We start from the raw sequence: 18,037 nt of genomic DNA, 5'->3' as shown, positions 1-18,037 counted from the left end.
AGGCCGGGTCTTAAAAGGAAATACACCTTTCACCTTATTGGCCGGAACACACGCAGGTGCCTGAGGCCTGTAAGAAGTCTGTCTGTGCTGAGACTGTTGTGCTGTGAGGAAACCAAAATGCATGGAGAAGCCAGGTACGGTCTACGTCATCCCAGCCCAGGTGACAGACATGTTAGTAGATAAGCCTTCAGATGATTATAGCCCCCAGCTGCTGAGTCACCCCCAAATTTCAAGTCTTGCTGGATGAGGCCGTAGATATCATGGAGCAGAGACAAGCCATCTCCACTCTGCCCATCCGATTTCCTGACCCACAGAATCCATGAGTGTAACATAGCTGCTTGAAGCTGCTAAGTCTGGGGGCAATAGTAAGTGGGAAAGCCACCGGAGGGCTGCTTTAAACTTTAAGATGTGTGTATGAAGGCGCTCTCTACATTGTGCTTCTGACAGAGTCTCATAATTGAAAGCAAGAGTGGCAGACTGGTGCCGCATGAAACGGAACAGGAAAGGAAGTGTGGGGAGAGTGGGGCAAGGAGAACAGGGGAGGTGAGAGAGGCAGGATGATGAAATGGAGCAGTGGAGCGGGAGGCAGGCTTGGGCTCCCATTTATCATCAGGGCCATTCTTCCTTTGACTCACTATATGGAATCTGAGTATCTTTTGAAAGTAGGGTCAAGAAGATCTCCTTTAATACTGAGTCTGGGGTATGAGACAAAGAAGAATCAAAGACAGCTCCAAGAATTTTGGCTCGAAAGACTGAAAAGACACAGCACAAAGAATGGATCTGCCATCAGTTAAACACAGGAAACTACAGGTGGAGCTAGTTTGGGAAGAAGATCAATAGTTCAGTTTGGGACATTTGAAGTCTCAGATGCCTACTGGACATCCAAATGGAGATGCTGAATTGGTGGTTATATATTTGAGCCTGGAATTTAGTGAAGAAAGTGCTGCTCTCCATAGTCCAGTTAGTTCAATGTTTACATTCCAAAAAGAAATAGGGGCCTGTCTGAATATCTATCCAAAATATCTAAAAGAGGAATATCTGAATATCCCTCTTTAAGTATCATTAGTGATTGATAATAAACTGTTAAGTGAAAAAAGCAAGTTCTAGAACATTTCCATATATATATATATATATATATATATATATATATATATATATAGACAAGCATGTGTATAAGCATGTATACAATGCAGTTGATGTTTTGTATTCTGATTCATTTTTGTTTTCACAATAAGTCAGTAATTCATCTATAATTAAAAGCATACATACACACACACACACACACACACACAGTAAATACATCAACCACTTGCATGTCATAGAAATTATAATGCATGCTTCCTTTCAACCAAACATGAAGCACTGTTTTCCTTCCATTGTAATCTTGTGGCAACAGAAACTATTTAAATATACAAATGAAAACCTTAAACAAAAAAAAATGATCTGAAGCTTGTTTATTGTTGACTAGCATAAAAAAATATACATGGTCTACCTAAAAACATGTAATGAAGTTAACACCAACTTCATTTGTTGAACTTGCTTTCAAAAAGTTCCTTGTGGTAGTCAACAGACTTATCTCAACAGCTGTAACTTACAGTGCAAGCTGGCTCTGTGATTGTCTGCACCTTTCCCCTCAACTGCCACACACCCTGCACTACGCTAAAGAAACAACTGCAGAAAGGACAGTGCAACAGAGGGAAAGATCTGGCTTGAAAACCAGAACAAAGATTCTGAAATATGCTTCACTTACTCTGCTGTATCACTTTCCCCTCCTTTTCAGTTATTACAGCCCCAAGGATCAGGTCAATTAACTTCTATATATCCAAAATTACTTAAGTCCATTAGGAAATAAAATTCTGAAGCATTCTGACAATCTTGTGGATTAGGTAATAAATAAAAAGCAAGTGTTTAGCTTATTAGTATTTAAGTTTCTCTAGCCGACTGATTAATCTGTCTGCAGGCAATTAGGCAAGTAACTGAAACACAAACATTAAAAATATTACTATTGTGACAGATTGAAGAGGGTCACATATCATCTGATATTCCTTCTGTCGAGAGGTAGGGTCTATTTCTCTCCCCTTCAGTTCGGGAGCTCTCTGTGACCTGCTCTAATAACATATGGTGGAAGTGGGGTGCCTGGCTGGTTCAGTTGGTACAGAGCAAGGCTCCTGATCTCAGGGTCATGAGTTCAAGCCCGCGTTGGGCATGGAGCCTACTTAAAATAAAAATCAGAATAAATTAAAAAAAAAAAAAAAAACTACGGTGGAAATAATACTATGCAAGTTTCTGAGCCCAGGTCCTGAGACTAGCAGCTTCCACTTGTTATCTCTTGGAATACTCACTCTTGGAGCCCAGAGGTGCTATGTAAGAAGTCAAATTATGCTGTTGAGAGATCATGTGGAAAGGTCCTAAGACTATATGGGAATTTGGGCAGTGCAGGTCACAGCATCAACTACAGGGTTACATTGGTGAATAGTATCAGTAAGGTCCCTGCGCTCACGGAGCTTTGAGTTTGTAATGCCACTATCAAAGAGTAGCAGAGAAATGCTAGGTGCTCACCAAACTGTTTCGTTTTCCATCTAGGCACACAGCAAGACTGCACCCCCCAGCCTTCTCTGCAGTCAGGTGGGCCGAGTGAGCTCTGGCCAATGGAATATAGGTGGATAAGCCACTTCAAATCCTAGCACCGCCAAAATCTACCTGTATAACCCTCCACATTGTCTTTTCTTTTCCTGCAGACTGGATTTAGAATTTTGCGGGGAAAGATGGGAGTAGAAATGGACCTAGCCAACAGAGAAGCCACTCATAAAAAAGCCTGAGTCCCTGAAGGACTGACTACATGGGGCAGAGGTGACTCACATCCCAACCTACACTGGATGGAGATAAGTGCAATACATAAAACCTTCACTGTGTTAATACGCTGAGACTTTGGGGGGGGGGGTGTCTGTTATAGTAAATGGCCTATCTGGACTAATACAAAGAAGAACCTGTAAAGAGTTACTTCCCAATATTTTCATGTATGTTTTAACTTAAATAACTGGAGTAGTCCCCCTTTGTCTGTGGTTTCCCTTTCCATGGTTTCAGTTACCCACAGTCAACCGTGGTCTGGAGGCATATGATCTTCCTTCTGATGTATCATCAGAAGGTCAATAGTAGCCTAATGCTATGTCACGATGCCCATGTCATTCACCTCATTTCATCTCATCAAGTAGGCATTTTATCATCTCACATCATCACGAGAAGGGTGAGATATTTTGAGAGAAGACAGCACATTCACATAACTTGTATTATAGTATGTTGTTGTAATTGTTACATTTTATTAGTTATCTTAATCGTTTACTGTACCTAGTTTAGAAATTAAACTTTATCGTAGGTGTGTATGTATAGGAAAAAACATAGCATACATAGGGTTTGGCACTATCCAGTTTCAGGCAACCAGTAGGGGTCTTGGAATGTATCCCCAGTGAATGGGGGGTGGGGGACTACTGTATTGTATTGCGTTAGATTCATTCTTAAATTTCTCTAACAAATTTATGTTTTAGAATATTTTCTCTAGAGAAGTGAGATTTCTACCAGTAGAAAATAAAGTCACTAACCAATTAGGTTTTCATTTTACTAAACCAACATGGACGAGCTGATCCAAAATAATGTATTAGAAGAGTTTTGCTTTTACATTCTGATATTACTTATATCCTATTGTGAACTGCTAGAGTCTTTATTAAAAACCTTTAGCATAGAAATAAGGAATGTCATCATCCTTTTGATGCACACTGATTTACGATTTTTTAAATTTTGGAAGGTGGGAAGAATGTTTACAATTAAACAATTCACATTTCTTCTTTATATGAAAGTAATACATGATCACTGAAGATACTGGTTTTCAGTTTAAAAGCAATCATTCTAAGGTCTAATTATAAAGCATTTACATTTGTTTAGATTTGGCAGTTTGGCAGGAAAACACTTTTATTTGTGGCTTTTGAGAGTAAAGCTACTATCTTCTTTTTTTAAAGTAGGCTCCATGCCCAGTGTGGCACCCAACGCAGGGTTCGAACTCACGACCCTGTGATCAAGACCTGAGCCGAGATCAAGAGTTGGGACACAACCGACTGGGCCATCCAGGTGCCCCATAAAGCTACCATCTTTTAATTAAAAAACTGTTCAAATATTCTCTCAATTGTGTAAATAACTCAACTGTTACCACGCACCTCCTTAACTGGTAGGAGGTTTGTAATCTATGAAAACAACAATACTGAAGACATATAAAAAGAAACACTAACGCAAAAAGTTAGAAAATTAGCCAATAAAAAGGAACACAGATACTGTTCTGTCTTATAGTGTGGGGGAAAAAAGTAACATAGTTGGACAGAGTGAAGTATAAATAGAGAAATCAGCATCTCAAGTCAAAGTAGGAAAACATTTTTTAAAGTCACCTTGGTAGATTTGTGAAAGAAGGGATTTGTAAAAATAGGACTGGGATTACTTGGCAATTCAAGAATTGTGTTTTCTTCCACAGCGGCATGGCATCGAGGTGAGGGGGGGGCTGGGGTCTCGCACCTATCACTTTCTAAAAGGAGGCTGGCTCAACAAATGAGCAGGGACACACGGACGTCCACATGTGACAGAATGAAGCTGGGCCTTAACACTCCACAACATATACAAAAGTTAACTCAAATGGATCGAAGACGCAAGTGTAGGAGATGAAACTATAAGATTCTTGGGAGAAAACAGGTGCAAAACTTCAAAATCTTGGTTTAGGCAATGATTCCTTAGATATGACACCAAAAAGGGAAGCAAGCAAAGCAAAAAACAAACTAAACTTCATCAAAACTAAAAACTTTTGTGCTTCAAAGGACACTACCAAGAAAGTGAAAAGACAACTCATAGAATGAGAGAAATTATTTGTAAGTCATGTGTCTGATAAGAGACTTATATCCAGAATATGTAAGGAACTTTTAGAACTCAGTAACAAAACAAACAGCCCAATTTTTAAAATGGAGAAAAGATCTGAATAATTTCTCCAAAGAAAAAATATATACGAGGTATGTATCAATGTAGTATATAAAAATGGGACATTCCAAAACCGCTGGTCACCAACGGGTCAACAGGGGACTCTGTTGCCTTGTTCACCAACGGGTCAGATTTTTAGCAGCTGAGGGCATCTATTCCAAAGTGAATGTGATGAAACATAAAGAAGTAAAGACGAGGTGATTCACTTTGGCTGTCTGAACAGCAGTGTTTCATAGGAAGAGAAAAAAAAATCACACAAAGGCTTCTTTTTGTAATAAAGTAGAAAAGCTCTCTTTCAAAAAGAATATACACATGGCTAATAAGCACATGAAGAAAAGATGCTCAACATCATTAGCCATTAGGCAAATGCAACTTAACACTATGGAGAGATCTGCTTTATATCCACCAGGATGGCTATAATCAAAATGACAGGCAATAACAAGTGTTGGTAAAGACATGGAGAAAATGAAACCCTCATATATTGCTGGTAGGAATAGAAGATACAGATGCTCTGGAAAACAGTTTGACAGTTCCTCAAAATGTTAAAGATACAGTTACCACAGGACTCAGTAATTCTACTCCTAGGTACATGCCCACGAGAAATGAAAACTAAGTCCACTCAAAAACTTGTACAAGAATGCTCACAGCAGCATTATTTATAATAGTTAAAACATGGAAACAATCCAAACATCCATCGACTGATGAACAAACTAACAAATATGGTATATCCATACAATGGAATATTATTTGGCCATAATAAGTTAACGAAATACTGATACATACTACTACTACGTGGATAAACCTTGAAAATGTTATGCTGCATTAAAGAAGTCAGACTCAGAGGCTACACACTGTATGATTCCATTTATATGAAATGTCCAGAAAAGCCAAATCCATCGAGACAGAAAGTAGGTTAGTGGTTGTTATAGACTGAATTGTGTTCTCCCCAAATTTTAATGTTGAAGCTCTAACTCCCAGTGTGACTATAGTTGAAGATGGGGCCTATCAAGAGATAACAAAGGTTAAGTGAAGTCATAAAGTGGGGACCTAATCTTGATAGGGTTGGTGGGTCCTTATAAGAAGAAAAAGAGATGCCAGATCTTGACTTCTCTTTCTGTCTCTCCCCCACCCTCTGTGCACACAGAGGAAAGGCCACGTCAGAATCTTTAAAAAAAAAAAAAAAAAAAAAAGGCAAGCTGCACATTTATAAAAATACATGATGGTCATGTGACAAACCTCAAACTAGACTTGACTGAAGAACTTAGTGAAATCCCCCTACCTCCCAATTTCCTATTTAAAAAATTTTTAAAGTTTATTTATTTTGAGAGAGAGAGAGAGAGAGAGAGAGAGAGAGAGCAAGCGAGAGAGAGCGAGCGCCAGCATGAGAGGGCTAGGGGCAGAGAAAGAGGGAGACAGAATTCCAAGCAGACTCCTTGCTGACACAGCACAGAGCCCAATGCGGGGCTTGAACTCATGAACCATTACATCATGACCTGAACTGAAAGAGTCAGGTGCTTAACTGACTGAGCCACCCAGGTACCCACCCACCCCAATTTCCTAGTTTGATCTATTAAAGTTTACTTGTTAGTTGTAGGTTTCCTTACAATAAACTCTTTCCATCAAGTGCTTGAGAAAGTGAAAAAATCTTTTCACTTTTAGTATAGGAAATACAAGTGGTTAAAAGAGAAGGTTTATTATTAGCCCTTCCTACTTAACTGTTATTCCCTGATCTTCTTTGTTTTTATGCCCTTCCCTTCCTAACGTCATCTTTGCTTTTCTTACTTGTAATGCATTTTGGTTCTTCACTAATTTTCTTTCCTAACATCCACTCATTTTCCTCTTTGTTTTTGTCCTAGTCTCCTCACATCAATAAGTGTGCGTTGAAAACCTCCTATTTGACAACAGGAGCTCTGCTTTTAGGTAGCTTATAGTCACATCTTGTTGTCTTTCCTTTCTCTTCTCATCACGCATTTCTGTGCCTTCCTGTGCCCACTATCACATTTTCTTACCCATTTTTATGCTCCTCTATTCGTGATGACTGTTCATATGTATATAGGCTTCCCAGTGTTACTGCTATGGTATATGAAAATACGGACAAGAAGGACATGAGAATGTCTGACTCTTGTGTTCACTCATGATGCTGCACTGATTGTGAGGAGACAGGAGATGGCGTTGATGACAACGGAGCTAGTGAGGCTCAGGAAATGTGCTGGGCAAGACTGTGGAGCTTTCTCTCTCCATGGGTGGAGTGGCCTGAGCTCGGGCTTCTAGAAGTGATCTGACAAGTGTTTCCGGGGCATGACGAGGACCTAAAAACCTGAGGCGAGAGGCACAGAATTCAAGGATGTAACTGCTGCCCTTTAGGAACCTAACATGTGCCAGAAAAAGATAAGATGTACAATAAGGTAATTCTCATAGTGAGCAGCGGGTCCCACCAGTCCCCTTATCTGGTGCTTTTCCTTCCATTCCTTCCTTCTTTTCTGCACTCAAAACTCATACCAAGCATTTTATTTCATGCCAGCCTTTGCGCAAAGCACTGGGAAACACAAAGACCAATATGAAAAAATGGCTTCCAAACCAGCCATTACTCTTTTTTTAAAAAAATTTTAATGTTTGTTTGTTTGTGTGAGAGAGACAGACCTCGAGAGAGAGATCGATTGGGAGCGGGGGAGGGGCAGAGAGAGAGGGAGACACAGAATCCGAAGCAGGCTCCGGGCGCTGAGCTGTCAGCACAGAGCCCAACACAGGGTTCAAACTCACGAACCGTGAGATCGTGACCTGAGCCAAAGTGGAACACATTACTGACTTAGCCACCTAGGCACCCCAGTCATCGCTCTTGAGGAGCTGAACTTACTCCTTTCTCTGGCAGAAAAGCCCTCTCCTACTTAAACTTTCTTCTCAAGTCTTTGTAAATGAAGGTTATGTGCTTATAGTCAACCCGATATTCCAGTTTCATCCCCTTTCATTTGGGTTTATGCATTTCACAGACTGTATGTTTTGGCCTTCTATTTACAGATGCTATCACGACAAGGCCCCTATTAAAATGAAGCAACTTCTAATGGGATTATCTATTAATAGGTTTCTTACAAGGTTATGTCATTAATGTTGTTTCTCTTCAAAGACTAGTAAATGCTAGTAGACTTGGAAATCCTAGTCTCTAAAACCTTATCACAAGTTCAGATCGGACTTCAAGATAGTTTAACCCTGCGAATGGGCACATATTATATCCCTAAATAAATGAGCTTGACTTTAACTACTGGCCTACCCTAGCCTCAGACCATCTGCCACTGGTGGCAGTATATGACTTTGTATTATAAATGTATCATTACCCATTCAAAGTCTCTCCCCAGCCAGCGCACAGATAACCGTAAGATCATTCATTCCTTAAGTCAAAGCAAGTACCTGACAGAAGGCTGTGGAATATTGTCTGGACTGGCTGGTACCTGGACTCCCTTTTCCCATTCTTCCTTCCATGTATCCGCAAAGAGGTAATAGCTGTCAGGGCTAATATGATGAGAATCTGGAAGTTTCATGGCACTGATGAGGTCCTTCCGGAATACCTGAGAAGACATTGTACACATCTTGAGAAGACCATCACTATGAAACTAAAACCATTTAATGTTCTCCTTTTAAAAAGACTATCCTCACCCACTCTACACTTCAACAAGAGACACCTTTAACTTCCTAAATGGCCAGATCAACTTTTATTTGGAAAGTGTTTGAGGTACCGACAGGGAAGCCAGTTTGTTCTGAATTTAATAAAGAGTAAAGAAATTCTTCTTGGAGTGCCTGGGCGGCTCAGTCGGTTGAGTGTCCAACTCTTGATTTTGGCTCAGGTTATGATCACACCATTTGTGAGATCGAACCCCACATCGGGCTCTGCACTGACAGCATGGAGACTGTTTGGGATTCTCTCTCTCTCCCCCTCCCCTGCTCGCTTTTTCTTTCTCTCTCTGTCTCTCAAAATAAATAAATTAACTTAAAAAAACTCTTCTTGAATTATTTCCGAGGGCTCTTTGAATTTAAATCAACAATACAGGTTACTCTAAAACTGTATAAAACAAACAACCTTTAATGCTCTCAAATTAAGCAATAAATATCCTTTGATAACTTATTTATTTAGCCATCACTTTATTTTTTAATTATTTACTCAGACACATAGAAAAGTTACAGAAATAGTACAGAGCTCCCCTTCATACAGTTTCTTCTAATGTTAATATCTAACATAACCAAAGTACAATTACCTAAACCAGAAAATTAATATTGCTGTAATACTATTAATTAAGCTACAGACCTTATTAAAATGTTACTGATTTTCCCATTAATGTTCTTCTGTTCCAGAATTCAATCCAGAATCCCACACTGCAATTAGTTGTCATGGCTCCTTAGTATTCTCCAGTATGTGAGGCTTTTTCAGTCTTTCCTGGTCTTTCAAGACCCTGACACTTTTGAAGAGTACTAGTCACGTATTTTAGAGAATATCCCCACAATTTGGGTTTGAATGATGTTTTCTCATGATTAAAGCTATTCGCTTTTGGCAAGAATACCACAGAAATGATGCTGTGCCTTTCTTGTTCCATTTTATCAGCAATGTATAATGCCAACGTCCTGTCAGTGGTGATATTAAACTTGATCGCTTGGTTAATGTAGTGTCTTGCTGGTTTTCTCCACTGTTAGGTTACTGTGTTTCCCTTTGTAATTTATAAATATCCTAGAGGAGATACTTTGAGATTATAAAAATATCCCATTTCTCCTCAAACTTTAGCATCCACTGGTGGATAACTTGCCTGCAACAATTATTACTGTGGTGTTCTAATGGTGATTTTCTATGTCTCTCAGTCCTACATTTATCGATTGGAATTGCTCTGTAAGAAAGATCTGTCCTTTCTTCCCCCTTATTTTTCAATTGTTTAGTTAGATCATTATAGACTTGTAAATATTTCTTTATTCTTCCAGTTATAATCTAGTTATTAGTGTTATTTATTTTGTTGCTCAAATTGTTTCACCTTTGATCACTAGGAGCTCTTTTGGGTTGCCTAGCATCTGTGCTCTTTCAATGCATCCCATCCTTTTTTGAGTATTGCCTTAATTCTTTACCTTACAACATGTTCCAGGCACGTTTGTATCTTCTAACTGCTTATAAAAGCTATTGATCTTATATGTTAACTTCACTGAATTCTTTTATTACTTGCGTTAGTCTTATCATTGATTTTCCTATGGTTTTCCAGATATATTATCATATCATCTGCAAACAGAATTTCGTATCTTCTTTACCTAGTCTTCTGTCTCTAATTGGTTTCTCTTGTTTAATGGAATTGGCAGATATTGCACTAACATTTGGAATAGTATTGGGGATAGTGGACACATCTGCCTTCTTCCTGAAATTGGGGGAAATGCATCTAGTGTTCTCTATCAACTAAGATACTAGGTTGAGGACCTAGTATATACACCTAGTGTATGGTGTATATACATTGTATATATGTTAAATTATCTTACAGTTCCTTTTTTCTTGAATGTTTTCGAAGGCCTGGGTACTGAATTTTGTTAAAGGCTTCTTCAGTGAATATGAGAATAATTATATAATTACTTTCCTTATATATTAATATACTGTATGATAATATTGTATTTCTTAATACCAAACAAATTCTGCATTTCTGGAATGAATGTTATTTGGTCATGGTATACCTTCTTACTATGGTTTTGTATTCTGTCTTCCGTTATTTACTATTTCTATATCATATTCATGAGTGATATTTATCTGAAGTTTTCTTTTTTTAATTGCCTTTGTCTTTTAGGTTTAGGTATCCATGTTATGCATGTTTCATAAAAAGAATTAGAACATTTTCCTTCTGTTAACAATGCTCTAGAATAATCTGAGAATTACTGGGACTAACTGGTCCCTATGAAACCATCTGGACTTGGTGCTTTAAAAACTTTTTTTTTAACGTTTACTTATTTTTGAGAGAGGGAGAGTGAGAGAGGGAGAGTGAGAGAGTGCGCGCAAGTGGGAGGGGGCAGAGACAGAGGGAGACAGAGAATCGGAAGGAGACTTCAGGCTCCGAGCTGTCAGCACAGAGCCCGACATGGAACTCAATCCCACGAACTGTGAGATCATGACCTGAGCCAAAGTTGGACGCTCAACCGACTGAGCTACCCAGGTGCCCCTGGACTCGGTGCTTTTATTGTGCAGTAGTTCCTAATAACATACTCTACTTATTCTTTGGAAATTGATCACTTTAAGCTTTCTACTTAGTCTAATGGAGTCAAGTTTGGTAATCTGTATTTTCATAAGAGTTATCTATCTTATCCAGTTTTTCAAATTTATTTCTGCAGAGGCTTGCAAAGTATAGGGAGGTCTACTTTGGACAGAAGTGTGGGATCATAAAAATGATGGTGCATATAGAAACTGTGAAAAGCAATATTAATAATTAATGGGGTAATTATGATTTTTCTATGCACTTTAAACATTTTGGTCAACATATTAGAAACTCTCTTATTGTTGGCTATAAGTGTATATAAAAATGAAAAATATAATATTTATTTAGTATACTAAAATTTAGTATATTTAGTATTTAGTACATTTAGTATATTTAGTATATTTAGTATACTAAAAATACTAAATTATTTATTTAGTAATTAAACAATGGAAACATTGAGAACTTAAGTTAATATTTATTTAAAGATTTATCAAGAGTGGGTGGGACAATGCTCACCTTTTTCTGATCATAAATTTAAGATATGGAACAAACATCTGAGATGGAATGTTTTCAACTAATCATTATTTTTAAAAATCTATGATTGCAGGGGCGCCTGGGTGGCTCAGTCGGTTAACCGTCTGACTTCAGCTCAGGTCATGATCTCATGGTTCGTGGGTTCGAGCTCTGCATTGGGCTGTGTTCTGACAGCACAGAGCCTGGAGCCAGTTTTGGATTCTGTATCTCTCTCTCTCTCTCTGCTCTCCCTCCCTTGCTTGTGCTCTCTCTCTCTCCCAAAAATAAATAAACATTAAAAAATTAAAAAAATCTATGATTTTGGTTTGTATTTCCCCTTTCACCCAAGAGTTGTTTAATAGGTTTTAAAGTTTCCATAGGAAAGGACCTTCCTGTTTTTGTTAGTAATTTCTGATTTTACTGCGTTGTGACCAGAATTTTTGTTTACATCATGTCTACATAATGGAAATGTTTTTCCTTGTGACTTAATATTTGATCACTCTGTAAGTGTACCACAGACATTTGAGGAGGTGTATTGTCTATTATCTCTAATATCAAGGGTTAGAGTTTGATAGATATTAATCAGATGTACCTTACTGCTTAAGTTGTTTAGATCTTCTATCTCCTCACTTATTTTTTTGTTCACTTAATCTGAGACTGAGAGAAGTGTATGAAAGCCCCCTATGGTTGGTGTGTTTCCACCTACGTCTCCTTGACTCTTCTATAGTTTTTGCTCCGGAAAGGTGGTTGCTGGGTTATTCAGTGCACAAATACTCTGAAGTATTACATCTTCATGGTAAGTTGTAGCTTTTAACATAAAAAAGTCTTCTTTGGGGCACCTGGGTGGCTCAGTAGGTTGAGCGTCCGACTTTGGCTCAGGTCATGATCTCACGGTTCGCAAGTTTGAACCCAATGTCAGGCTCTGTGCTGACAGCTCAGAGCCCGGAACCCACTTCGGATTCTGTGTCTCCCTCTCTCTCTGCCCCTCCCCCACTCACACTCTAACTCTATCAAAAATAAACAGACTCGAAGAATGTTAAAAAGTCTTCTTTGTTTTGGGGGCTTGATTTCTACTTTGTCTACTATCAGGCTCACTCCTCCTCCTACCGTCCTCCTGGTATACCTTTGTCCATCTCTATTTTTAGCCTTTCTGAGTAGGTGTTTTAGGTATATTTTTGTATACAGCATATAGTTGCGTCTTGTTTTGTGAGCCAAAATAATATTTTTCTTTAATAGCTGTTAAGCCCATTCATATTTACTGGCATGACTCAGATGTTTGGTCTCAACTGTCATATTTGATAATTACATGTGTTATATTTCCTTGTGCATCTTTCTCTACCAGATGCGTATTCTTTGCTCTTTTAATTACAGTATTTTTTTTTGCATTTAAGGTTCATATTTTTATTCTATTTGTTATCTTTGTACTTAGATCTTTAAAAAAATGCCCTTAGTTTCATTGTCTTTTTTAACCTTTTACTATCTGGTTTATCAGTTTTTATTGCTCTCAGTGAACTCCTCAGAGGTGAGGAGGATAGGAATGAAATGTCTACTGTGGCAGCCAAGAGGATCCCAGCACGAGCCTTAACCTTATCCCTGGCAAGGGAGCCCTAGCTGTGTGATAATTTCAAAGGACAGAGATAGAGGATGATCATGTGAGTACAGCTACAACTTGGACTCAGGGAAACAAAGAGATTCTTCATAGCTCATTTTCTGTACCCTAAGTACAATTAGGCACTGACAATATGGGAACCATGATCCATCTAAAGTTTGACGTACTGTCATCCTCTGGTTGAAAGGGTCCCTGGGTGACTAAGGGGCACAGAAATATGCTTACCAGCCTGGAAACATAAATGGCCGTGGAAGCCTAAGCTTTGTGATTCTGCCTTTTCAACAACAGAAAAAAGCATGCCATGAGATCGTAAGCTAAGATGGCAACGATTTCAGTGATGAAGGCCCAGTTGAGGTCTAAGCAATGAGGGAATATACTTTTACATAAAAGTATACATACACTGGTCTATACGTCATCTACTAATTTCTAATTCTAAAAAAATTCAACCAACCACTGGCAGGCTGAAGGTAAACATGTGCAAATTTCTGGAAGGTCAAAGGAAAAAAATGCTATCAATCAAACATTTTAGCCTTTAATGCTAATAAAGGTTCTCTGAGGAGAAGCGCTGTTCAAATTCTGTGTAACGTGGAGTAGAGGCACAGAGCGTGATCTAATAAAGCAGTTAATTCTCTGTTGGTGCACCTCTGCTTAAACTGACAACATTTCAGAGTATAGGACTGAATTATCACATAATCAAATGATGCCATTTAAATGAACAAAGACTCATTCCATTTGCTACTTTACAGGGAGAACCCTGCAAACGCCTGTTGCTTTCACTTAGGGATGATTTAGAATTAATATGCTCTGAGCAAAGTAGAGAAGGAAACCAACCTTAAACTTCATGCTAGTGGCCAGGTGGCAACAAAATGACCTACCTACCAAGAATCTTAGCCAATTAAAGATAATTGGGTGCTGTGCAGGGAGAAAGCTGTCTACAAGAAAAAAAAAAAAACTGGTGGTTTATTACAAAGTTCTTTGTATAAGAGGGTAAGAGAGGATCACAGACATATCCATTTAGTGTGTTCTGCATAGAGCTTAGTGTTCTGCATGGCTAGGGGGAAAATCTCAATCACCACTTTCCTGAACACTGATCCATTTCTATAAATGACTAGAGAGCCTTTAATGAGCCAGTGGTTAAGGAGTGGTGACAATTTACAATTGTGCTAATAAACTACTGTCTTTGGGAGAGAGTGTGCTGTGGGAAATCCTATGTTAGATCTGGAAAGAATACTAAAGCTAAGTATTTTCAACCTCCTAAAATATTTCATTGTTTTCCATGTGATACACTTCGCAAAATAAATTAACTGATTTGCAAATCATGCTTCAGACTTAATTTATGTCACACCATCTAACCATATAGCTTAAGCTATATCTTTACACTTGACGTAACTGCTTATGAACATCTGTCCTGTATAGTTTCCTAAGTAGCCTGGAAACATATTGTAGTGGGATGAGTGGTGGCCCCCCAAAAGATACGCCTACATTCTAATTTCTGGAACCTGTGAATATTACCTTATTTGGAAAAGGGATCTTTGCCGACATAAATAATTTAAGGACTCTGAGATGAAGAGGTCATCCCAGAATTTTTGGGTGGGCTCTAAATCCAATGACAAGTGTTCTTACGAGAGAAAGGCAGAGACAGATTTAAGACAGAACAGGAGGAAGCAGTGTGACCAGGGAGGCAGAGTTTGGAGTGACTCACTGATCCACAAGTCAATAAATGCTGATAGTCATCAGAACCTAGAAGTGGCAAAGGATGGAATCTCCCCTAATAGCCTGGCCAATTTTGGACTTCTGGCCTCAGAACTGTGAGACAATAAATTCCAGTTGTTTTAAGCCACCCAGTTTGTGGTGATTTGTTACAGCAGCCCCAGGAAACTAATACACATGTTTACCAAACAGAAAAAGTAACTTGAAGACTTTAGACAAAGTGATATAAAAGCAGAGGCCAGTGAAATCTGGCCCTTGTCCACGGCTTCAGAAATACCAAACCTCCAGGGAACAGACATTCTGCGAAGTCTGGAAACCTGACTGCAGGAACACCAATCAATTCATACCTATTTTCCTTAAGCAAATGAAGGCTGAATCTAATGACTATTATAATTTTCCTTTCACTTTTAGAGAAAAATAGCAGACTTATATGATAAGCCTGATTTCAATTTTATAAGCTAGCCAGATTAAATGGCATCAGACCCAAGGTTTCCAGAGAAGCATTTTTACTCAAGGCAGAGTGCAAGAGTCTGCTTTATCTTGCTGTAGAAATATCCCAAGCATGAGGCAGAACATAAAATGCCGAAGAAGGGATAGGAATGCAAGTTCAGTACTTAGGAAGATATCTGCAAAGTGATATGAAATATATTTACCAAACTGGTCTCATGAATCTGCTTTTGATAAGAAAAGGAATTTTTTTAATGAATACAAGCAAACAAAATAGCTTTAGCGTATCCTGGGTAGAGGTGTGCGTTTTATACACACACAGAGGCACACGCATATACACATATTTGTATGTACTTTCATAAAGAAACAATAAAAGGATAAATGAAAAGCTTTTTTAAAAAAAATGGTTAATTCTCAGGAGGGGGGAGAAAATAGGGATGAGAAACAGACCAAAGCTGGACCTCTCTGAACGTATTTTAGGTTACAGTTGGATATCTGAACCAGGCAAGTGTTTTATATAGTCAAAAATGAAATTAAAAGTCTTCAAAGAATGGAATATGGGGGTGTCTGGGTGGTTCAGTCAGTTAAGCATTCAACTTGGTTTTGGCTCAGGTCACGATCTCATGGTTCATGGGACTGAGCCCCGCGTCCAGCTCTGTGCCGACTGTGCGGAGCCTGCTTGGCATTCTCTCTCTCCCTCTCAAAAAAAAAAATTTTTTTTTTAAAAGAAAGTAAGATGGGACCAGGAACAGTCTACCCAGACTGGTCTACTGGATTCACCAACTGATTTGGGACAAGTTATTTAAATTCTGGGCCTCAGTTCACTCATCTCTAAAATGGGGATAATAAAAACACCTTGTAATAAAAACACTTGTTATAAGAAGTAAATGGATGAGTTTACGTAAAGGGCTTAGCGTGGTACTGGACTCATGATAATTGCTAAACAAAGTCTAGCTGCGGTTATTATTCTATTATCATCATCACAGTCTCAGCTTTGCTTCCAAAAGCAGAAAGAAGTATGTAGCTGAGTTCTCCTATCTATCTAGTCCATAAAGGAATCATCGATGGGATAAAGGAGATGAGAGTTCACAGCTCAACTAAAACGTGCATGGTTTGGCTCCCAAAGACAGGATTCCCAAGCAAGAGGCCCATCAAAAACTTCAGAAAACACTCCATGGGCCACAAGGTAACACAGAAACTTCACAAAATACAACCTGGCGTTTGATGCTAAATGAAAGATTATGAATGAAGGAACTAGATGCTGACACTGACCTAGGTAATGAAGTTGAGAAGTTTTAGAAGTTCTTAATTGTATGCCTGTTTTATATGCACTGGTAGTTTCCCCAAAAGTGCCTGAGACAAAAAACCTTTGTACTTACCAGATATCTGCTCATTTATGGTCAAAGAGGGGATTCACGGGCTAACATACAGCCCAGCAGCTAGGCCAAGTCTAACAGGGCATGTACATCTTGGCCTCTCGGATGCTTGCAGAAACAAAGGAGGCCTCACTACGAATTCGATTAGAATATCAATGCTTAACCTGCCACAGCCACAAAATGAAAATGTCCTTCATGGACAGCTCTGGCTTTTACTGCTCTCATTAACATCTCTCAGTGGGCAGTTTCTTAAAGCACAGCCAGTCTGAACATTTCGGTGACATTTTTTAGAGGAAAAGCCAAAAAAACATTTACTTCCTGTATGACACAAACGGGAAAACTGCCTGGTCCATGTGAATGTAGCAAAGAAACGGACCAGTTGTGATTCATAGTCACTGAAATCTGAAACTATACATAAATGACCACAAACAGATGAGACCCCCCAACAGCGCATGGTTAACTGTATTTAATCAAAAGGAGTTAACTGTAAGGGATTTTCTTAGAATTATACAATCTTAGGGTGAAAAAAAAGATGTGTAGGTCATCTAAAAGAATCGACCACTTGAGGCAGAGAAAACCTGGTAAAGAATCCAAGCTCGTTCTTATATGATGATGAAGTAGCCTGTACTGTTCAAGACACTGTGTCCCATGCTAGTTTTTCCAATGGAGCAAAGCTTATTCAATTTCTAAGTTGAAAACTTTAAAGACCATGTAAATAGTTCTTCACAGAAATGTTTTTTAAATAGTTTAAAATACTTCTCCGTTTTCTTATAAAGAACAAACAGGACATTTTGATGGCTTGGGGTTGACATCAACAGAAACATCAATTACCATAAAGCGAAGTGCTTTGGGGCAGCTCAGGAAGGTCTGATCACTCCCCTCGCCCACTGCCAAACAGAGGTGTATGCATCCTGGTAATGGACGCGGGGGAGCAACTGAGTCTGGGTTGGAGACCGGGGCCACTTGCACACACAAATGACATCTGAGGTTTACTTTGCAAGTGTTTCTCCCATCCCTCACTATCCCTTTCTTGTACAGTAAGTGTGTATTTGCAAGCTTGGTAGTTTTTGTCTCCTGTGGGTCAGAAAACCAAAGAATCAAGCATGTTAGAAATACAGGTAAAGGGGTGTAAACAGGCTCTACTTGAGGGTATTGCAGTGTTCTCTGCGGAGTTAAAA

The 18,037-nt window shown here is 38.8% G+C and overlaps 1 protein-coding gene across 2 annotated transcripts in view; it reads right to left on the bottom strand.

Moving 5' to 3' along the window:
• The window catches only part of JADE3 (jade family PHD finger 3), a 136,021-nt gene that overhangs the window by 36,838 nt on the left and 81,146 nt on the right, over window positions 1-18,037 (bottom strand). For both annotated transcript variants that reach the window (XM_043569600.1, XM_043569599.1), the window contains one exon: window positions 8,410-8,567. In XM_043569600.1, the coding sequence (XP_043425535.1) occupies window positions 8,410-8,567 (158 nt within the window). The remainder of the gene's footprint in view (window positions 1-8,409; window positions 8,568-18,037) is intronic.

This window comes from Prionailurus bengalensis, chromosome X (assembly GCF_016509475.1).
Source record: "Prionailurus bengalensis isolate Pbe53 chromosome X, Fcat_Pben_1.1_paternal_pri, whole genome shotgun sequence".
Classification (NCBI taxonomy): domain Eukaryota; kingdom Metazoa; phylum Chordata; class Mammalia; order Carnivora; family Felidae; genus Prionailurus; species Prionailurus bengalensis.
This window is presented reverse-complemented; position numbering and strand designations above follow the sequence as displayed.